At 34.4% G+C, this 23,181-nt stretch overlaps 3 protein-coding genes, 1 long non-coding RNA gene and 1 pseudogene across 4 annotated transcripts; 4 read left to right on the forward strand and 1 right to left on the reverse strand.

Annotated features, from left to right (window-relative positions):
* Positions 1 to 906: 906 nt before the first annotated feature.
* LOC125857324 (small nucleolar RNA R71) lies at positions 907 to 976 on the reverse strand (annotated as a pseudogene).
* Positions 977 to 5,866: 4,890 nt separating this feature from the next.
* On the forward strand, positions 5,867 to 10,605 carry LOC125857083 (protein MODIFIED TRANSPORT TO THE VACUOLE 1). Its single transcript, XM_049536754.1, has 5 exons — positions 5,867 to 6,214; positions 6,281 to 7,015; positions 7,246 to 7,401; positions 8,308 to 9,273; positions 10,379 to 10,605. The coding sequence occupies exons 1-5, from the start codon at positions 6,008 to 6,010 to the stop codon at positions 10,418 to 10,420; spliced, it is 2,106 nt and encodes a 701-aa protein (XP_049392711.1). The 5' UTR covers positions 5,867 to 6,007; the 3' UTR covers positions 10,421 to 10,605.
* A 3,366-nt stretch (positions 10,606 to 13,971) lies between these two features.
* Positions 13,972 to 14,666, forward strand: LOC125857086 (uncharacterized). The gene is made up of 3 exons (XR_007445593.1): positions 13,972 to 14,043; positions 14,134 to 14,406; positions 14,505 to 14,666. It is a non-coding gene; the product is annotated as an uncharacterized LOC125857086 (long non-coding RNA).
* Positions 14,667 to 14,680: 14 nt separating this feature from the next.
* On the forward strand, positions 14,681 to 17,278 carry LOC125856002 (DNA glycosylase/AP lyase ROS1-like). The gene is made up of 10 exons (XM_049535614.1): positions 14,681 to 14,861; positions 15,463 to 15,553; positions 15,647 to 16,064; positions 16,143 to 16,222; positions 16,342 to 16,426; positions 16,499 to 16,590; positions 16,674 to 16,742; positions 16,867 to 16,903; positions 16,974 to 17,056; positions 17,138 to 17,278. Exons 1-10 carry the CDS (start codon positions 14,681 to 14,683, stop codon positions 17,145 to 17,147), a joined length of 1,146 nt encoding a protein of 381 aa, XP_049391571.1. The 3' UTR covers positions 17,148 to 17,278.
* LOC125856003 (protein ROS1A-like) lies at positions 17,181 to 18,203 on the forward strand. Its single transcript, XM_049535615.1, has 4 exons — positions 17,181 to 17,230; positions 17,278 to 17,688; positions 17,935 to 17,971; positions 18,057 to 18,203. Exons 1-4 carry the CDS (start codon positions 17,181 to 17,183, stop codon positions 18,201 to 18,203), a joined length of 645 nt encoding a protein of 214 aa, XP_049391572.1.
* Positions 18,204 to 23,181: the final 4,978 nt, after the last annotated feature.

A 23,181-nucleotide genomic window follows, 5' to 3' on the forward strand; every position in this document is an offset into this window, starting at 1 on the left:
AGGGACGATCTTTATACTATACTATATTTGGCTAGCGAAGCGCTAAACTTATAGTGTGTTTGTGCTCATGAATTTTGGCATCGTTGTCGGGGATTGGAAACAAGTAGTTTTCAATAGATTTTGTCTATTAATTTAGGTTTTTTATTTATTTTTAGTTAATATCTCAAGTACCTGTTATCCCAGGCAACATGTATTAACCACAACTTTTGTGTATGACATGATCTTCCTCAAAAGAGGTAATAGAATACAATCCAGAGTTGGAAAGAGCTTTACATTTGCTTCAAAAGGAACTTGGAGAAAGGGTTCTTGTGTAGTCTCAAAAAGGCATAATATAATGGGTGATAATAACACCGGTAACATGGCTTTGAATTACCTATTCAACCATGGTAACCTAAATCGAGCACATGTGCTTGATGAAGATGTTGAACATACTGGGTTGTTGACCGAAGAATCCACCTCCCTCTAGTTAAAATAAAAGATCAAATAGATCAAAATAATGATAGACGGGGAGATCACTAGGAGACTACGCTAGGCCAAATTACAATGGGATGCAGTCCAGTGAGATATCCTTTTGTTGCGTCAAAAACTTTGAAATCAAACATAGTGTTCTCTAAGCAGTACAAAATAACTGTGTGTTCAGAGAGAAGCAGAATTAGGATCGAATCAGTCATTTGATGGATTTCAACGAAATCATGAACATTTTTAACTACAATGGAGCATCAGACGATGTTATATACTTAAGGAAATTTCCTTTCTCTTTGAAGGATGATGCTAAGATTTTGTTACAAAGTTTACCCTCTTGATCAATCTATACTTGGGATGAAATGATGACAAAGTTTCTTGATAAGTACTTCTCACTAGCGAAAACCAAAATGAGGAAGGAGATTAGCATTTTTGGTCAAATAAAATCACAAATAGTGTTTGAAGCATGGAAGTGATTTAAGGAATTATTGAGGAAGTGTCCACATAATGGAATAGAGCCATGATTGCAGTTGACAATTTTTTGGAAAGGGTTATCACCTACGTCATGGAGGATATTAAATAAATATAGTAGGAGGACCGATCATGAAAAAGACATCCGAAGAAGCAATTTAAATCCTTAACAAACTTGAAGAAGATGCTACACAGTAGGTTGCAGAGAATTCTGAAAGAAAGAAGAGTGCAAGGGTGCACCAAACTGATACTTACACTATCTTGTATGCGCATATTGCAAAGGATGGGAAACAATTTACTTTAGCCCAGGCTCAAATGGCACAATCAACAATGTGTGGTTTTTGTGCAGGGAGGCATCCTACTTATGAATGTTAACAAGAGCCACTTGAAGAAGAGGAGGTTAATGCTGTTGGAAACTTTAACAGAGGAAAATATCAAAAAAGAAATATTTTTAATGTAATGCGGCAAAATTACCCTAAATTCTTATGGAGTTCACCAAATAATAGTTTGAATATGTGGCTACAAAACAATGTGAGAGGACAAGGACAAGCATTTCATGGGTACCAGAATCACTAGAAGCAAAAATATCAGCCTTATCAGGGACAACAAGAGAACCAATCCTGTTTAGAAGAGATGTTTAACAGTTTTATAACTAAGATTGATGAGATTTTGAAATTGATTGTGCTTCTATACCAAATTTAGAAAAGCATGCTTGACAGATTGGTAATAAGATATCCGAGAAACCACCTAGAATCTTCAAAATTACACAATGAGTAACCCTATGAAGTTGAAGGTTGTTACTTTTCGAAGTAGGAAAATGTTAAATGATAATTGCAAAAGCAAAGCTTGTGAAGAAACAAAGAGCCAAGATGAAAAATAGGGAAGCGAGAAAGTAGTACGGAAGTCTAACAAAATTCAGAAAGGAAAGAAGAAGTCAGAACTAGAAGTTCAACCTAAATAAATGCATGCATTTCCTTTTCCTCAAAAGATGAAACGAGAGAAGTTTGACAAGTGTTTCGTAAGTTCTTAGAGATGCTAAAACAACTTCATGTGAATATTCCTTTCACATTGGCAATTACTCGGATACCTGCTTATGCTAAAAATTTAAGGAAGTTTTGTCTAGCCAGAAAAAATTGGAGGAAACATCAGTAGTCAAGCTGAATGCTCATGGTAGTGCCATCCTTCAAAATAAACTACTTCAAAAATGTGGTGATCCAGAGAGTTTCACTATTTCGTGTGACAGAAGGATTGTTAAATTTGAGAAATCATTGTGTGACTCAGGAGCTTCTATAAACCTCTTGCCATTGTCCATTTTCAAAAAGTTGGAAGGAGAGCTCAAAATCATTAAATCCATCATGATGTCCTTACAATGGCAGACCAATCCACCATTTTTCCGGAAGGAATAGTTGAAGATGTTCTAGTTAGGGTGGACAAGTTTGTGTTTCTAGTAGACTTCATCATGGTGGATATGAAAGAAAACAATGAGGTTCCATCAATTCATGATTGATCGTTTTTAGCTACTAATAGAGAAATACTCGATGTGTATGAAGGGAGATTGATTCTTAGAGTTGAAGAGAAAAATGTAGTATTTAATATGAAGAAGGTGGATGAGCTAACAGTTAAGACAGTCAAGTTAGATAGAAAGATCACAGCATGGTTGTGTGCGCTTGGCCAAGCCTGCACAATGGACTCATGCACTATTTGTGACACCAACTAAAGAGAGCAAAGAAAGTTTTCTTTACTTTTGTAGTTTCTTTATGCTATGGGTACATATCATAGCTTAAGTATGGGGGTGAAGAAGTTATAAATAATTTTTTTTTAATCTTTCTAGGGTAACTTCTTTATTGTACTTCTATGGGTTTCTTGTATGATTCTTTTATCATAATCATATTTGTTTTGAATGAGACAATTTTTTAAGATAAGAGGCATGACATAATTATTGTGTAAGTGCTAGAGGTAGAATTTATTGATTCTTATCTAGAGGTTGTATTGCTTTCTTAATTGAAATTTGCATACTTGTTGGTATGTGAAGTTGAGGCATCATCAATCCTTCAATATTATGTGGTGAGAAGATTTTGATGTGTACTCATATTTGAAAGAATCTAGAACTTGGCATGGTAGTTTTTTAGGTGAAATTATAAGACTTTTTGAAAAAGAATATGATTGTAGGCTTTCTTTGATTAACCCATTTCTAGTATTAATTTATCGATAATTGATGATAAGTATTCCTAGTCAACCACTTTGAGTCTTATAACAATCCATTTTCTTTGATTAGCGATACAACCCTCCAATCTAATCTCCCGAGTGTTAATCTCTTACTTGGAATTATATATGAAAGTGTAGAGAATTATTATTTTTTAAAATGAAAAAAATATTTTTATAAATGCAAAAGGATAAGAAAAAAAAAGATGCAACTGAAGTATTTAAAAGTAATGAAAATTGTTGGATGTGTTTTAAGAAGAAGAAGAAAGTTGTCCGAAAATAAAAAGAAAATAAGAAGTAAGAGAGGAGAGATGTGACTTATTATTTTCAGATTCTATTAACGCCCTTACCACAAAGTGCATCCGTTCAAGTCCTACATGATTTTAACTTGAGAAGGCCTACATTAGTGGAGAATTACTTGATTGTCAAGCCTATGGTATTCTGGAATAATGTTATATATTTATTTGTGAGAGTGAGTGGAACGAGAGATTCTGTCTAAAATGCATGAACATAAGTTTGTTGGTGATAAAATTGCATCTTCTTTGTTGTTAGAAAGTTCATAGATTGATTTTCGGTTCAATTTTATTGTCAATGAGTAGTCATATAACGCTGAATGTTGCGTGCAACTATAAGGATGGTTGAATTTGATTACTGTTTCTAGTGACTTGTGCATTAAAGTATAGAGGGGTCAAGTTTGTTCTAATTTACATGGGTAGAGCAAAAACTCAAGTGTGCTGGTATTTTATGGGTAATGAAATGAGATGATACTAGACAAGTTTTGAATGTAAATTTTGCAATTAATGTTCTACTTTTCATAAATGTCCCTCCGCGCGTTGGTCGCGCGCTCAGGCTCCCGATGGTGCGCCCACACGATGGATTTTGAAGTTGCTGCCTCTCCGCGCGCTAGTGGCGTTCTCGGGCTCCCAGTGGTGCACCCACACGGTGTGGAGGCGTGAAATCGTTAAAGAAAGTGTACTTTTGGAATTTCGTGGGGAACCCTATTCTATATAATGTTGGATCTTGCTCCATGGCCAGGATATCAAGAAAAGAGCAAGAAAAATGTTAGGTTACGAAGGAGAGATAGAAAAAATACGGTACACTACTCGAATCCAAAACGAAAGTTGGGATTTAGAGTTAGATTGCTATGTCTTCGTTTTCATCTTTGTTCTTCGTAAGCTAATTCTCCTCCAATGAGTAGATTCTTAAAGAGTATTTGATAAACACGTTGTATTGAAGAATATTGTGGGATTTTGATTTTCGTTCTTATGTTTGAACTCATTAGGGTGTTTTAATGAAATTGCAACTATGTTCATTATCTTATTTAATCGAAAGAGGAATTGCTTATAAATATTGTTGCATAATTTTGTGTGAATTTGAATCAATATATCTTTTCTCAAGTAATTGAAAGAGCTTGTTGATAATTGTTGATTGAATCTCAAGGAAAATAGTAGAAGGAGACGTTACTTCCTCAAGAATAATTCATAACATGTTCTTACATCTTATGATAACTGGGTTATAATTAGTTTATTTCTTCAACTTGAGATTTACTCGGAAGAGAAATCCAAATCTTAATGATACTCTAATAACTATCGAATTTGAGAGAATTGATATAACATTAGATGTGATCAACGAACGTGGTCAAATCAACATTATGCACTTGTTTCGTCTTGTACCCTATCTTAAACTCCATAGTTACCAATTGTTTTAAATTATCGTTTAGTCTATAAATGTGGTTTATAACCACAACAAATTCTCTTCTTTTGATCACATAAATAATAGTTAGCAAGATTTGATTAAATTATTATTCGTACCAATCCCTGATGAGACTATCTATACACTATATTATATTTGACTACCGAAGCGCTAAATTTATAGTATGTTTGTGCTCGTCAGTTAACCGGACCCAATTAACTTGCTTAAACAAAACTCTAATTAATTATGATAGAACAAGTAAAAGAGAAGATTTTAGAAATAGCAAACACAATAGACATAATAAGACTCTATAGCTACGATTTCGATAATTGCACTCCATAGCTATTATTCGGTTTGTTATGGAGGCTACAATTTGTATATTCTGCTCGTTTGCACTTTCACTTGCGAATATACAAATTGGTTAAGTATATACAAATTCTGTATTTATATATTTAGGAATTTTTTAGAATTCTGTTTGTAAATTTTGCTTACGAATATACAAATATGGTAAGCATATACAAATTCTGTATTTATACATTTGAAAATTTTTCAGAACTCTGTTTTTATATTTCGCTTGTCAATATACAAACATGTATATGAATTTTTCATAAATCATATACAAAATTCTTTATTTATAAAATCAAGAAATTAATTATACAAATCAAGCGAATAACAAAAATTGGAAAATCTGTAGCCACAAATTATAATATTTTAAACTCTAGCTATAGTACCTAATAATATAGACTAAATGTTTGCGATTTTGTATAATTTTCCCTAAAATAAATGTTAAACGTCTATGAGTTTTTGTTAGTCAATCCAGACTAGAAGACTATAGTCAATTATTAAAAAATAAAATTGCACAGGTAATTTTGATATCAATGAATTGTTATTATTTTAAGAAATTATACTTTTGGGTGGAAAAGATATTGGAAGAAATTGCAAGAATTGATGAGTGAAATAAAATAAAGAGTTGTTATCTCTTCTTTATTTTAAATATAATAAAAAGAAAATTGAATTTTATATTTTATTTATGATAAGAAAAAGAAGATAGAGAAAAATGAAGGCGAAAATGGAGGTGTAGGGAATACATTGGAAGAAGAAGCAGTGGACGTCCGTTGGGTCCAAAACCCTAAGTAGATTTGGAGTTAGGGTGATCAGATCTGAAATTGTTTTGATTAGAATGGATTCAAGCAGGAGGGCGGTAGAGTCGTATTGGAGGTCACGGATGATCGATGGAGCGACCTCTGATGAAGATAAAGTGACGCCTGTTTACAAATTGGAGGAGATTTGTGACTTGCTTAGATCCTCACATTCCTCTATTGTTAAAGAAGTATCTGAATTCATCCTCAAACGTCTCCAACACAAATCCCCAATTATCAAGCAAAAGGTAACACACACACACACACCTTCCCTCTTTATTTATTGCCTTGTTACAACCATCTTCTTTATGCAGGCTCTCAGAGTGATCAAATATGCCGTCGGAAAATCTGGTGCAGAATTCAGAAGGGAGATGCAAAGAAATTCAGTCGCTGTACGCCAGTTAATTCACTACAAGGGTCAACCCGATCCTTTGAAGGCTGATGCACTCAATAAAGCAGTCCGTGAAACAGCACAGGAAGCATTATCTGCTCTATTCTCTTCAGAAGACACTAAACCTCCTCCCACAGAAAATCTAAATCTTGGTGGTAGGATACAAGGCTTTGGTAATACCAGCTATGAAATCGCAGCAGCAGATGATAAGAGGTCTTTCCTCAGTGACGTCGTTGGTATAGGAAGTGCTACAATTAAACAAGGACTTAACACTCTTACACAATCTCCATCCCTATCTCTCAAAAAGAATGATACTGGAAGTTACACAAGTCCAAATCTTCAGAGGTCATTGACAACTCAAGCTGACAGATATCAAGGGATTTCTTCTCACAATGATACTTCTCGCTTTTCAAGAAATCCTGCTTCTGCAACTTGGACTCAAGATCTTCAACCATCTCACCCTGAAACAACAACCAAGCCAGATTCTGGTGAAAAGACCCGAGAAGAGAGGTTATTAGAAACTATTGCAACGTCCGGTGGAGTTCGTCTGCAGCCAACTCGGGATGCACTTCAGGTTTTCCTTCTGGAGGCATCAAAATTAGATGCCTTGGCTTTGACTCATGCCCTTGAGTCAAAACTGCAATCACCTTCGTGGCAGGTTTGTCATGATGCTAATCTGTTGCTTAGAATTTTCACAAGTTGCTCTTCTACGTACAGATAGTCACTACTCACTATGGGAAGCATTTCATTGTAATTGATTTTCGTTATGTGACACTTCAAACTCTTTTTTTGGCACTTAATCTCTTACTTGAACTGATAGACTGTGCTTAATTAATGTTGATCTCAAACTAGTTCACATATTTCTTACTTGGTCTTCTCTTTTGCCAGGTTCGTGTGAAAGCAATCTGTGTCCTTGAGGCTATCTTGAGGAAAAAAGATGATGCTCACTTTGGTACTATGGCATCTTATTTCACTGAAAATAGAGATGTTGTGGTAAAATGCTCTGAATCTCCCCAAGCATCATTAAGAGAAAAAGCAAACAAAGTAAGATTTCCAAGATGAACACTCTGCATTTATTTGCTCTCCTCGAACTCCTCTAATAGAAATGAAGAAACACATACACAAATATAAGTGCAAAGATTAATGTTTTTATAAAGAAAAGACATGGAGAGAAAGACAGAGAGAGAGAGAAAAAAAGAAACTCCAATTTGCATTTATCACATGGTGCTCTAAATATTATGTTCACTTAAATTCTTCTAGGTTTTATAGGTCCTTGCTTCTATGCCTTCTAGTTTCATTTACAAAATCTACATGTATACTTGATACTTGTTATATCTTTCACATATGTGGGTAACTATAACTTAAAGGCTGATTGTCATTGATCAGATTTGTAGCTTAGGCTATATATTATAAGGTGGGTATACACTCAAATCTCATTGTTCTGCTCAGAAAAAACTAGAGAAAATGGAGCTCATCGCACCGGGCATGCGTAGTGCGGGTTACCTCTCCTATGTGGTTTGCGAGCTATTGCATAGGAGCGGGGGTTTTACCCTGTGCGCACCCAAAGGGTAGCGGCTGCAAGTTTCCCTTGTCATAAAAAAAAAGTAGAGAAAATGATACATAAAACTGTTAAGCCAGTGGAAGAATTAAAGGTGATGAGACCTAATTTATTTAACCAAAAAAAATAAAATTGAAGGTAAAAGAGATGACTAGGAGAACAAATTATCTCATGATCCTCCATGTCATGCACCATTGTGATTCTGACATCAAATCCATAAAGGTGTGAATGGTGGTATTTAAACAAGTCTCTTACAGAGTTTGAGCTATACATCTCAGCTTCAGAAGGAAAAGGAAAAAAACATTTAATGTGCATATGTTGGCATCTCGCAACAAATGTATGATTGCATTATGTATCTTCCCTAGTTGAAGTCATGTGATGAATATGGGCAGGTCTTAAATCTTCTGAATGATGGACAAACAGCTGATGCTGTGGCTCATGTAGATAGGTCTGCAAATGCTTGTAACCCTGCTGTCCAGATGCCTGACTTGATAGACGCAGACAATTCTGACTATCTGTTTGGAGCAGATGATTTAGCAAATATGCAGAGTAGTGAAGGCATAAAAATTGCATCCACCTCTGCCACCCCTCTGATGGATGATCTATTTGGAGACAATTCGGGCAGCAGCTTTAGTTCCAGCCAAAAGAAAAATGATGATGACCCCTTTGCTGATGTTTCTTTTCACACCAGTACTGAGAAGGCGCCTGAAGCTGATCTCTTTTCTGGAATGACAGTTGACAAATCAGATGCTACTGAAATCCATTCGGTGAATAATAGAAATGGACCTGAACTGTTTGATATCTTTGGTCCCAGTGTTGAAGTTCCTCAGGAACCCAATAATTCTAGAAAGGATGTTCCTGATTTGATGAATAGTCTCTCCTTGAATGGGAATGAGTCATCCATGAAGCAGAATGGCAGCTCAGGGGAAACCCCCTATCAGAATATATTTCAAGAGCCCACTATTGATCCTCGTCATCAGGCTTCTAATGATGCCATGAACAGCATACTTTCCTCCCAGGCTGGTGGAGCTAATGCAAATTCCATGTTTCCTTTGGGTGCTATGCAGTATAACTTGCCTCCTGGCTTCGTGTTGAATCCATCATTTGCTCCTCAGGCTCTAAACTATAATGCTATGGGAAACATTTTTGCTCAGCAGCAACTCCTTGCAACGCTTTCCAGTTACCAGCAATTAGGGAGCATGCACCCATCCACTAGTGCTAGTCATGCTGCTGATTCTGCTGAAGTTTATGGTTCAGCTCTCCCCGATATCTTCAATGCTAGCATTTCTAATCAAACTCCTACTTCCTTGATGAACACTTCGAAGAAAGAAGATACCAAGGCATTTGATTTTATCTCGGTAAGTTTGGCCTTGTGCACTTCCATTTTCTATTATTGCTTTGAATCTGCATTAAAATGTGACTGCCTTTACGTGCCCCTGAATTTAAAGGTTGCCATTAACAATTCTTTATCTATTTCATGCCACTTCCCCCCTCCCCCCTCTCAAACCTCCAAAAATAAAAAAGAAGTGATCCTCCACCTTTATTCTTGTGGTGATATGGAAGTTCTCTGTATTTTATAATGGGAAAAAAGGGTCAAAAATGCCCTTAAACTATGTGAAAGGAACAAAAATGCCCTCCGTTTATAGTTTGGTTCAAAATGCCCTTACCATCAATACTTTGGTTCAAATATGCCCTTGCATTCAATACTTTGGTCCAGAAATGTCCCTATAGTTACAAAATGGGTCAAAAATGCCCTTTTCCGAATAAATATATAATTTTTTTCTTTTTAAACACATCTTCTTCCTAATTAAAATATTACCTTAAAGAACACTATTCTTGTTTTCTTTCTTCTAAAATCACTTAACAAATAAAAATGTAGAAAATATTTTTCTTCTTCTTAATCTCATTTTATCAATTAAAATAGAATAACTTCATGTATCCTTTTGACAAATAATATATGTCATATATATAAGATCATATTATATTCATCATTAATTTATATTTATATAACTATAAAAAATAATGATGATAAAATAAGAAATATTTTCATTTTTTTTGAATTGAAGTAAGATAAAGATTTGCTAATTTTAAAAAAAAAATATTATTAGAAAAAGAATATGTTAAAAAGAAAATAATAATATATTTATTTGATAAATGAGCATTTTTGACCCATAAAATAACAATAAGGGCATTTTTGGACAAAGAATTGACGGCAAGAGCATTTTTGGACCAAACTATAAACTGAGGGCATTTTTGACCATTTTCCCTTTTATAATCTGCTATTCCTTTTCTTTTAATATATTTAGATGCATACCTTTTGTGTATGTTGTGAGTTGTGAGTAATAGTGCGTCAATTCTGATTGTGAACAGTAGGGTATCTTTCCCAAACTTGAGAAGACTAGATGACTTCATTTTAGGACCTGTGTGTGACTCTTCTAACTTTGTTCCCTGTGGTTTTTGCAGGATCATTTGGCTGCAGCTCGTGATCCAAAGAGGGTGATTTGAATGGTAATCATTCAAAGGAAACCAGAATACACTGCTTATAAGATGTAATAGCTATACACAATTTGAAGCATGAATTTAATCTGTAAAGTTCCTTTAGAAGCAGTGCTGTCAGTGTGAAAAGACCAACTATTTTTTTTCTTTTCTGTCCAATAATGAGTATTCTGCCTCGTTGAGAATTAGCTTTACCTGATGAACAAAAGTTTGGACTCCATTGCCTTGGGAAATGGAGTTCTGCAAGGGTTTTAGGGGCGCAGCATAGTGTTGTATTCTGAGATGACGATAATTATTGGATGACGTTTGGACTTTGGTGCAGGCTTAAATATTTGATTTGCATCTCTCATGTTATTCTTTTATTCCCATCTCTGTTGTAAAACTAAAACCCAATAAGACAAGAAATATGTCCTAAAACTATAGCAAAATATCACAAGAAATAAATGAAGGGTAAATGTGAGTTATTTTGAATAATTTGAGGGTATTGATCCTTTTTTGTATTTACAATGTCTTCTTTTGGCAACGTTTTAACTTTTCACCTTATACATTTGAGACCACAAAATTAAAGAATATTTTGATACATTTAGTCCCTCCGTTCCATTTTATGTGGCACCTTTTTTTTTTAGCTCGTCCAAAAAAGAATATGACCTTTTTTATAATTAGAAACAATTTAACTTGAAAATACTTATTTTACCCTTAATGAAATGATTTTTAATCACACAAATATATATATATTGTTTTAGACCACAAGTACCAAAAGTCTTCCTTTTTTTTAACACCGTGTCAAGTAAAATAATATCACATAAAATGAGATGGAGGGGATACATGTTTTAGTTTAAGTCCACAAATTTATTTATTTTTCTTTCAAGTAAAAATAAGACAAATAAATTAAAACCGAGGAGAAATTATCAAATCATGGTGTAATAATCAATAAGTTAAACACAATCAATAAATTAAACTCAAGACTTAGTTCTTATTGCATGATGCAATGATTACATGTAGTTGGGGGTTTGTTATAGTACCTTACCAAGCCATGATTTTGGTATCTCTCGTTCATACTTTTGTTACACTTGAAAAATATTCTCTTGCATACATTCAAGATTAGAATGAAACCAAATTCATTGTTTCATGTACATTGTGTAGTGAATTTTGATCATAGAATTTGGCCTAAATGTTGTTGAGGCGAAATTTTGAGTTTCAACGCACAAAGAATGACTTGAAGAGTTTTCGACATCATTTAATCTTTGAATAAAATTTTCAGCCTCAAATTCAATGACCTCAAAATCCAAACAATGAACTCGATCCTTCAACACACAGTTACAACCTCAAACAAACATCAGCCCACTTTGAAATTGAAGTTTTAAAGTTTTGAAAACAACTTAAACATGAACAATGAAAAAACTATATTTTTGGTGTTTTATTTTTTAGTAACAGGGCTAACAAGGAAGAACAACACTATTGAGGGAAGGGATTTTTGCCATGTTAGAGTGCTTAGGTGGATTGTCATGTTAGGTGCGGTGGCAATGATAACGTTTAAAGGACATTTGTGGTTCAAAACATAGTCGTCAGGGTAGTTTTGGTCCTAAAAATAAACGAAGGGTAAATGTGAGTTATTTCGAATAATTTGAGGGTAATTTTGATCCTTTTCTGTATTTACAATGTCTTCTTTTGACAACTTTTTAACTTTTCACCTTATACATTTGAGACCACAAAATTAAAGAATATTTTGATACATTTAGTCCCTCCGTCCCATTTTATGCGGCATCCTTTTTTTTAGCTCGTCCAAAAAAGAATATGACCTTTTTATAATTAGAAACAATTTAACTTTAAAATACTCATTTTACCCTTAGTGAAGTGATTTTCAACTACACAAATATATATAAATTGTTTAGACCATAAGTATGAAGAGTTATTATTTTTTTTAAACACCGTGCCAAGTCAAATGGTGTCACATAAAATGGAATGGAGGGAGTCCATATTTTAGTTTAAGTCCACAAAAATATGTTTTTCTTCCATATGAATTGAGGAGAAACTATCAAATCATGGTGTAATAATCAATAAATTAAACTCAAGACTTAGTTTTTATTGCATGATGCAATGATTACATGGAGTTGGGGATTTGTTATTATACCTCACTTTGTCCCCAAACTCAAGACTTAGTTTTCCTTTTTATTTCTCCCACTTTGTCACCAAACCCTGTTTTCAAAGACTGAGAAAACTCAATTTACAGTTTCTGGTAATTTCTTTCTCAATATTCCTTTGCTGCTTCACCTGAATGATCATCCATCCTCATGCATGCTTGTTATGGCTAAATCCTCTATACAAACATTGCATATGGATGAATTTCTCTTGTTTATGTATATTGCATGTATCACTTCTAATGGCACAAAGCTTCTTTTTTTCTCTTTAAGTTAAAACTCAGATAAAGATATTCTGAAATTTCAACATGGTAAAGGGTTCAGAGGCTGCATCCCACTTTCAACACAGTAAGCACTCCAATTTTGAGTTTGCTATTACTTAATTTGAGGCTTCATGGGATTGATTAGTTTTCAATTCAGAATTCTGTCATGTTATTGTATATAAAACACTATTACTGCTCAACTTTGATTGTTTCAAAGCACATGCATCAAATTTTATGAGTGCTTTAATTGATGAAGATATAATACATTAACAGACACTTAAACTCTATTTTTTGAGCATGCAAATTTAGACTCATCAACACTACAACAAAAACAGCTTTTAGCGGCAATAAATATTGACATTAATAAAGAGTGCTAAAGTCTTTACCGGCATTAGTTAAGTGTCATTAGAACCAATGTCGCTAAATGCTTTAGGCACATATACAAAGAGTGCCGAGTGCCAATTGCCGCTAAAAATACATATTTAGCGGCTATTAAGAATTAATTGCCGCTAATGATCATTTTTGATGTAGTGCAACTTGTCACCATTGTGTAAGTGTTGGTTGAACACTCCAACTTGCAAAATGATTATCCAAACACCTCCATAAGGATTAGTTACCAGTTGAGTTAAGATCAAGTGGAGGTGTCTAGTTGTGTACTACTTATACTACTTGCCAGCTGAGGCCAAGTTTGAATGTCTATTCTTGATTGTTTGGTTGCAGCATTATTGTCATGCGATCGAGAGAAACTTTATTGTTTTCTTTTGGGGTTTAATCAGTTCAATGTCTTTTTTTCCACAGATTATAGTTATTGGCTTCGACCAAGGAAAGGAAAGGAGATACTTAGTTCGGGAGCAGGTGATTAATCAAATATGTTCGAAAGGTTCTGTATCGTTGGGATTATCTTCTGCTTTACTAAGTAAGAGCATTTTGACAGTTAAAAGGTACTTTCTTCGTCAACGGAAAATAGTAAAGGAAAGGCTAATTAGATTGGGTGCAGGTAATGGCTTCAATTGTGATTTCCAAGTCAACTAGTATATTAGATTTTGTGCTTAATAATTATCTCAACATTGAGCTTGTTCCTAAGATTGAGTTATACATATCATGTCTCTGTTGGATAATATTACTAAATTATTTTCCAGCAGATAATGAAGAAAAACACAGTTACAAAGACTCGAAAAAAACCTCATCAGAAAAGCTTGGTTCATTATCAGTTCCTTCCAAGCCTCTCCAAGTAAATTTTTTTTCCCTATTTCTTCACTTCTCAATCCTGCAAATGTTCATTTGTTTCTGATCCAAAGTATGGTACTACTTTCCGTTGCAGGTGTACCATAGAAGACGTAACAAGTGTGAAAAAGTTGAGCCATTCATTGAAGGGCATAACAAGCCTGTCCAGGCAAATGTTTTTACTACAAATGTTGTTCCACTGTCATTTTTTCTGTTTCTAATCTTAACTATGCTACTAACTATACGTTGTAGGTGTACAATCGACGATTTAAGAAGAATCAGATATATAACAACTGCAAAACAGTTTTACCAGCCTTTCAGGAATGGCAGAACATGAAGCGGAAAACATCAAAAGTTTCTACTACCGAAGGTAATGAAGACGGTGGTCATACAACTTACTTGGATTTTTAATATGACATAACATTTAACAAGAAATTATATTTTATCCTTTGATGTAACTTTTTAAAGGTCTAAAGGATAGTCCAGGGAAGGCTGCCAGCCTTTGCATTCACAAGAAACCAAGGCTTCAAGAATCTAGCAGTAAAAATGGACTCATAGTGAAACATAAAAAGAATTCTCAAATCCATCACAAGAAGAAAGATGCACAAGTTTTAACCGATGAAACACCTAGTGACACAGACAAAATGATCTTGAGATCAAAAGTAATCCTTGATGAGGAGACACTACGAGAATGGAAATCTCTGATGGGAAAACCGGAACATGAAGGCTGCAAATCTGAAAAGTGTGATGAAAGATGGGAAATACAGAGGACATTATTCCACGGACGGGTGATATCATTCATTTCTCGCATGCATCTTATCCAAGGTATCAGATTATGCTTGTATTCATTAAACTCAGTATCAAACTGTGATCTAGATATTTTTCTTGTATGCAACTCTGAAAGTTATAAATGTATGCAGCATAAATAAATGAAAATAATAGCATATATATAATTCCACCAATTCAAGGATACAGAAATATCATAGAAATTCGACAAACTAGCACGTGTCCACAAAGAATTCAGCCAGAATCCAGAACATCGTCAAAGCAAAACAATATCTCCAAAGATGAAAACACTATAACTCACTAAGGACTGATCATCTTTCTGAAGTATCAAAATGCCTGTTTATGCATCACTTGATATGAACACAAGTTCACACGTGTCTTTGAAGTTTCTCTTAGTGAGACTCAAACTGAGGTTTTGATTGTAATCTTTTCCGACTTTTAGTGCTTCCCTAAAAATAAAAAATGACAAGAACCAGATAAATGTAATTTGTATATGTTAAATAATGGTAACTACAACTGGAGTATTTCTTTATCAGCATGAGTAAGATAACAATGAGCAAACATTTCATTTTCTTTCATTATATATCATCTAAAGAGAATATGTCTAGTCGGTGTCTTCAGGCAGATTCTATATTGACAGGTAATAGACAGTTCTCACAGTGGAAAGGTTCAATTGTAGATTCTGTGGCTGGGGTTTTCCTGGCTCAAAATGTCACCGACAACATATCAAGGTATTGAAGACTGTATGCAAAAAACTTTTCACAAGGGATTATTAATGTGTTCATTAAGAATCTGAATACTAATCTCAAATTGTGCTTTTGCAGCTCTGCTTTCATGTCCCTTGCCGCTCAATATCCTTGTAATGAAGTCAGTTTCAAATCAACATTCCACAATGGAAATGGAAAGACCAAGCTGGAGAAATCTTACAAAGGAAGTTCTAATATTAAGAACCAGGGGATAATCCGAAGAACAAATCTGAAAGGGGGGAAGAAGAAAAAGGAGGCAAGAAATCAGCAATCTGAACCAGTCTTAAGAAGGAAAAGTCAAAATGCAGACATGGAAAGTGAAGCCATTACAAGGGAAAATATAAGGAAGTTCTCTTCCTTTGTAAATCCCAAAGAGATTAATGATAGCACGTTAGATGCCATAGATTGGCATGCAGTCCACGATGCAACAACGGATCAAGTATCAAAAGCTATCAATCAAAGGGGAATGAACAAAAAGCTTGCACTAAGAATTAAGGTTAACAATGTTTGGTTAAGAATTCCTCGACAATCAATCAGCATTGTAATAAACTAACTGTGTGCTCACTACTTGCAGAATTTTATCAACTGCCTGCTCCTGGAACAAGGGAATGTGGATCTAGAATGGCTACGAGAAGTTGAACCAGAAAAGGCTAAGTAATGTCTGCACTTTCTTTTTGCATGAATTCAAAAAGTTGGATAGTTGGTGAGATAGGAAACACATAAGTTAACTGTGATTTGAAAGTGTAGTTGATCGAGAAATCTTTTTCTACCAGGGAGTACTTGCTGAGCATTTATGGTCTGGGAGTGAAAAGTGTGGAATGCATAAGGTTGCTAACTCTCCAACACCAAGCCTTCCCAGTAAGTTTATAATGTAGCACGTGTTAATGGATCTATGAGCTTTATCCTTAACACTCATTATTATTTTATTAGGTTGATACAAATGTAGGACGAGTGCTCGTGCGACTGGGTTGGATACCTATTCAATCACTTCCAAGAGGACAAGAGATGCATCTTTTGAATATGTAAGAATTTGGATTTATCAGCTGATGCTGTCAAATTTTCATTTTGGAAGTTTTTATCCATGATCCTGAATGTCATACTTTAGGTACCCGGACGTCAAAGATGTTCACAAGTATCTCTGGCCACGGTTATGCACACTTGATTATCTAACACTGTAAGGATCGACTTGCGAAAAGCTCACCTTCAGACTTAAAGATATATACTCTTAATTTAAATGATTGATTATTCGACAGAATATTAGTGGAAATCATTTTGTATTCCTTTGTGGTTACTTGCAGATATGAATTTCATCATCAGATGATTACCTTCGGAAAGGTTTGTTTGTTGTCATTAATATTAAATTGCTTTTCTTGATATTTTGAGACTGTAATTTTGTTGCACACAGGTATTCTGTACAAAATCATCCCCTAATTGTAATGCATGTCCAATGAAGGCAGAATGTAGACACTTTGCAAGTTCTTTTACAAGGTTTGATCCTGCTAAATTACCTTGATTATTAACCATATATTATATCTTCCTTTGTTGATGCTTCTAAATATATACTTCCAGACAAACTTAACGATAGTTCTTCGTTCTCTTTGAAATCATTGCAATGATCTTCTCTCGGAACATTCAGAAACTAAATCATGTTGATAGAATTATGTAGAAACAGTACAATTCCTAAGTAAACTTATTGAACATTAATGCAGTGCAAGAGCCCTGACGGGGCCAGGGGAAAACAGCTGTGCAAACGTCAATACAGCTTTAGTACCTGTAGACAGTGCATACTCATGTGCTGACAGATCTCAAGCAAATCTTGTTTCGTCTTTCGGGGAAGCCTCAAATTCAAATCATTCGACGGGAGATCACCAGAATGAGCTTATCACCTATCCAGCTCTTGGGTGTATTGGAGAAACAGACATTGAAGATTATTCTGCCAGTGACATACCTACTATCACATTTGATCGCCAGGCATTCATGGAAAATTTGTTAAGTTACATAGATGAGAATGACCTATCAACAAAAGACACCGATTTGTCTAAAGCTTTGGTCATTGCCACTCAAGAAGCACCTTTGCCTAAATTGAAGCATATAGGTCGGTTAAGGACGGAGCATCAAGTGTAAGTTTTGTAATAAGTTTCATTTATCTTCACTATTTAATTGGCATTACATAGGAAAGCTATGTGTGCACATTAAGAATCTTATTATTGAGCTGACAAATGGATATAAGAAATATTTCTGCAAGGGTGTTATATCGGAAGAAGTTTCGTGCAATAAAGGGGATGCACATTCCAAAAGATAACGAAGAAAATGGTGAAGTGTTTAAATAACTGCTCATTAACATTTGTTTTTCCTACGCGCTGCAGCTATGAACTTCCAGATTCACATCCTTTGTTAGAAGGGGTAAGTTAGGTTACCAACATGAAAGAAACTATTTATTCGTCATGTCTTTTGATTTGGTGAAGTTGACTAAAGCTTATGAATGCAGCTAGAGAAACGAGAACTGGAAGACCCTTGCCCATATCTACTTGCTATAAGGACACGAGGTCATTGCTTCCCGAAAGTTATATACTTGAATGGACTAGATTTATATAAAAATAAGCACAAAAATGTTGTCTATGCAGGCTATTCATAGTGAACTCACACTTCTGTACCGTACAGGAAATGCAGCTTCGGAAGAACCTACAAAAGAGAAGTATGAATCCTGTAATTGCGATGAAACTCAAAACAAGGTCGATGGAAGAAATATTGAGACTGTTAGTGGGACTCTTCTGGTGCGAAAAAAAAATTTAGGACATAATGATTACTCCTGAATTGGGATATCTCATGTTTGTAAAAATTTCCACATTCTAATTTATTTGGATAGTTATTTTTCCAATAAAAACTAACTCGTAAGAGCATCTTCAGATTCCGTGTCGAACAGCAAATAAGGGGAAATTTCCACTCAACGGAACATACTTCCAAGTAAATGAGGTGAATTTTATACAGTAATGTACTCAGTGATGAAACCATTTCATATCTAAGTCTTTAATTAATTAGTTTGAGAAATATTAATAAAGTGATTTACGTAGGTTTTTGCAGATGAAGAGTCTACTCAAAAGCCAATTGAAGTTCCAAGGGCATGTTTATGGAATTTGCCAAGAGAGACCCTATACTGTGGCACCTCCATCAGAGGAATATTTAGAGGTAAAGACACACAAAAGTTGTTAGTTAAATATAATAGCAGCAAATGCCATAAATTGGATAGTTCTATATTACAAAGTGCATGGTCGGAGCCACCTTAGGTTAAGGGTGGTCAAGTGCATACCCTACTCCAATAAATTATGTGTTGTATAGAGGTGAAATGTTAGTTATTATGTGCACACCCGAGAAGAAAATTTGCACGCCCTTCCCCTGATGAAGTGTTTTGTGTGAATTCAGGGATGTCAACAAAAGAAGTACAGAATTGCTTTTGGAGAGGTATGAACTGATTTCATTCATAAACATTATCATTATTCAACATTCTTACGACAACTAATGGTTCTTACTGAAAACAGAAAATGTAGATCATATACTAAGAGACATGTCTTGTGTGTATAACAGTTATAGAATTTTCATAATTTTAAAAAATAAGATATAGTTTTTACACATAAAACTAAAATTTTAACACAGTGACGACATTGATGCATTACAAATGAAACTGAATGCACTTTTGTTAAGTGTTGCAGGATATGTATGTCTGAGAGGGTTTAACCGCGAAACAAGAATACCTGGATCTCTTCCTCTTGACCTTCATCGTCCAATAAGCAAACCAGGAAAAGGAAAAAGGTCTTGAGAAGATTGAAGAGAATGAAAATTGTGTACATTTTCTGTAAATTACACCACCTGGATTAAGCACTCTTATCTGTGTTTTTTGTCTTTGTTTTTGTAAATTACACCACCTGGATGTCCAATTATCTAGTGATGCTGCTTCAATATTTACTAAAAATATTCTGGTTTTTGTAATCTTTAACATTTCATGTTAGTTTAGTGAAGAGTAAAATTAAAATTTAAAGCCAACTATCACTCTGTTCAATGTTATCACTGTCTTCAAAATCAAAGTCGAAGTTGAGCCAAGCACTCAACAATGGCTAATCTAAAACCCAGCAATGCCTACCCCACTATTCAGTGGCGTAGCCACTTATAGATTAGGGTGGCTGTTAGAATATTCATTATTAAGAGTATATAGGTCAAAATTTATTTTTCATACATATATATTAAATCTTAAATATCTTTAACGAAATTTTTTATTTTGCCACTGACAATGTTGTTAATTTTCTACCTTTTTGACAGTGTAAATTATGTTGAATTTGTCTTGAAAAATTGAAGTCAAGACTCGCGAATGTGAAAGTGGACAATTCACAACACTAAGTGTTGGAATTTATTAATTTAGGCATTGTACACATTTGTATCATTATAGGTAATTTATGCAATATAACAGGTAGAAGTGGACATGCAATTCAACAGAACTGCAGGCCAAACCAACAAGTTTTATGCCGAAAAGTTAGCAATTGAGCTTTGTATCTGGATATACTATTAATCATGTGGTTGAATTATATATAGTATTTTATCTAATCTCTTGTAAATACTATTTATTTCATTTTAGTTGATATAATAAAGTCTTTATATAAATAGATCATTGTGTTAATATATGTGTCCATTATTTATATAGTAGACGATTTTTATGTTTGGAGTTATTTAATTCATACACAAAAGATTAAAATTATCGGTTCTTATAAGTTATAAATTAAATATTCACAATCAAGGATGAAGTTTGAAAAAAATCTTGATGATTGTAGCACAAGATTAAAATATAATTCTATCTTAATTATGAGAATGGTTAAATTCTAACTTCTTGTGCTAGTACATTCTGTGTGTATTGAACGGACCAATAGAGATGTTTGTCTATGTTTTGAATAATTATAAACAACTTCTCTAGTCCATTATGTGTACTTATACTCTTAATCATGGTATAATTATTATGATCTATGTAGCTTGATTTATTATTTTAATCTATTAAAATGTGAGACTATATTATGAGTCAATATATTCCTAATAGATTTGGTAATGACAAATCACATTAGTGAAATAATAATTAGTAGATAGAATCATGTCTCAGACTTGAGATAGAAGACATCCCTTTATGGATGCTTATAAGTTCTCACGTGAAAACCCTGCATTTGGATTTTATATCCGCCATGTGGAATAAGTTAAGTATAATAATAAAGGATTAAATTAGTCAATAAGTCAAATTATTCAAAAAATTTAGTTTAATTGATTGGTGTCAGTAATTCTAACATGGGAAGTCAAATAAGATGTAATCGTAGATTTTAAAATTAAATCGAGGAGTGCAATTACAAATATTTAGTGGAATAATTTATAATTTATTGCAATATGATTAATTTATTCTTTAGCAAATTAATATCGTAATAAGAAGCATCAATTAATAAGTTTATGGTCCCTACTATGCATGACTAATTAACCAGTTATTAAAAGAAGAAAAGAACTGTTCCGGAATAAGAAGTAACTTTTACTATTCTTTTGCAAAGAATGAATTATTGAATTTAAATAATTTGTTGTAAAACTTAAGAACAAAAAAGCAATATAAAGATGAAGACAAGAAGAATATCAGACAAGAGGAACAATATGAGGTAACGTTCTTTCTTTCAAGTGTTCACCAAATCTTCAAGTGTATACAATATGAACCCTTATGCCTCTATTTATAGTGTAACATAGAGGCATACAAAAGGCTAGTCATAAACATGAATATAATGGGGGAGGTTATGGAAGTGAAATGTTATAAGAATAATAGTTATAAAAGTGGAGGTTATGCTTAACTTCATAATGGGGGAAAGTAATGGAGATAATGGTTGAGAGTAACTTCTTGGAAAAAGAACCTATCAAGAAACGCGGGCTTAAACTTCTCCCAATAGAGAGGACCCACATCCTCCAGCCTCCCTTCTTTCCATTGGTTATACCACACATGAGTCACACCTTTCAATTGATAAGCGGCCAATTCTGCCTTTCCAATGGTGTAACTCCCATGATCATCAACACCTTATAGACCTCATCGATAAACTCTTGAGGATATTTCTCAACTTTAAAACCATGAAACTCCGGAGGGTTCATTCTTGTGAAGTCCCTCACTCTTGAAGCCGCTGAATTCACATTAGGGTTCCCGGGAACTACTACCTCCCTATTTGCTTAGGCCTTCATAGCTTGGGCCAATACTTGAAAAGTCACCCTAGACTCTGCATTTGTAACATGCTTGGCCAAAGGATCGCTCGGAACTTGAGGAGCTTGGGGAGGAGCTAACAGTTCCTCATTCTCCCTCACATTTCTTGCAGCATATGCTCTTCTAGTAGTCATATCCCGAAGAACGTAGGATAAGGATTAAGAGAGAGACATTATAGAGTTAAACTCTATCACACGACTTAGGAGTAATGAAAGAAGTGGAGTTTCCTAATCACCTTGTAGCTTCTCATTCATAAATGTGGCACGCTTCACACTCATAAAAAAGACTCTACTAGATGTGGCTTATGAGACATTCTAGGACTATTCTAAACCTTGTGCTCTGATTACCAAGTTTGTCACGACCCAGGGGTACCACCTAGATGTAACATGACGTATAGAACCCCGAAGGACTCCATACAAGCCTCTTAGCTCTCATAACATAAGAAATAGAAAAATAAGAGTAAAAATAGGCCAAGTCCAAAATATTTTATAAACCGAAAAGCAGAAGTCTAAACTCTTGTCTCATCATAGCCATTTAATACAATAGAATAAAACTGGGCTTAGTCCATACATCATGTCCAAAAGAGAAAATACATGAAAGAAACTAGACAATAAGAATTCGTCCTCTGGGAACTCACCAAAGCTCAGAATCAATCAAGTCACCAACCAACCACAAAACTGAACACCCTGAATATCGGACCCTATATTTGGAAAAAATATAGGCAAGAGTATGCGTTAGTACAAAACAATGTACCAAGTATGATTACCATGCATAAAACATTTAAAAACATGCTAAAATGGACGTTTCATTTCATGACATGCAATTGACCAAGTTAAACATCATATGAAAGAGTTATAAAACATAAGTCATAAATCATGATCAATGCAAGCCAACATCATCTTTAAAATCTTTGAACACTACGAGATGCTTATTTAAGCATGCCTTAGCTCATTATTAATCTTGTTGTGGGAATTAGCCTTAACTGACAAGAGACCATGTGAGCTATTACATGATCCTTGATGTTTCCCACACCGAAAATGGTTGGTCTACTTGTCTAAGGTAGAACCATTAACTCTTAGCTTATGTGGATCCACTATCTAAATATCCTACGGGGGCACGCAGTTTATGGGATAAAGAGATTGTTACTAGAAACCCCACCTTTCTACGGGAGAACTTACATCTCAAGAGATTGTTTCTAGAAACCTGGCCTTTCTACGGGAGAATTTCCATCTCAGTACAATATCCACACGGTGCTAACCATAAATCCCACAAAATAGTTATTAAGTCTTGACTTATCTCATAATCCATGGAAAGGTGCCCTTGGACAACCAAACCAAGTTAGTTTCATCGAGATAGCTCC

This window comes from Solanum stenotomum, chromosome 2 (genome assembly GCF_019186545.1).
Source record: "Solanum stenotomum isolate F172 chromosome 2, ASM1918654v1, whole genome shotgun sequence".
Lineage (NCBI taxonomy): Eukaryota > Viridiplantae > Streptophyta > Magnoliopsida > Solanales > Solanaceae > Solanum > Solanum stenotomum.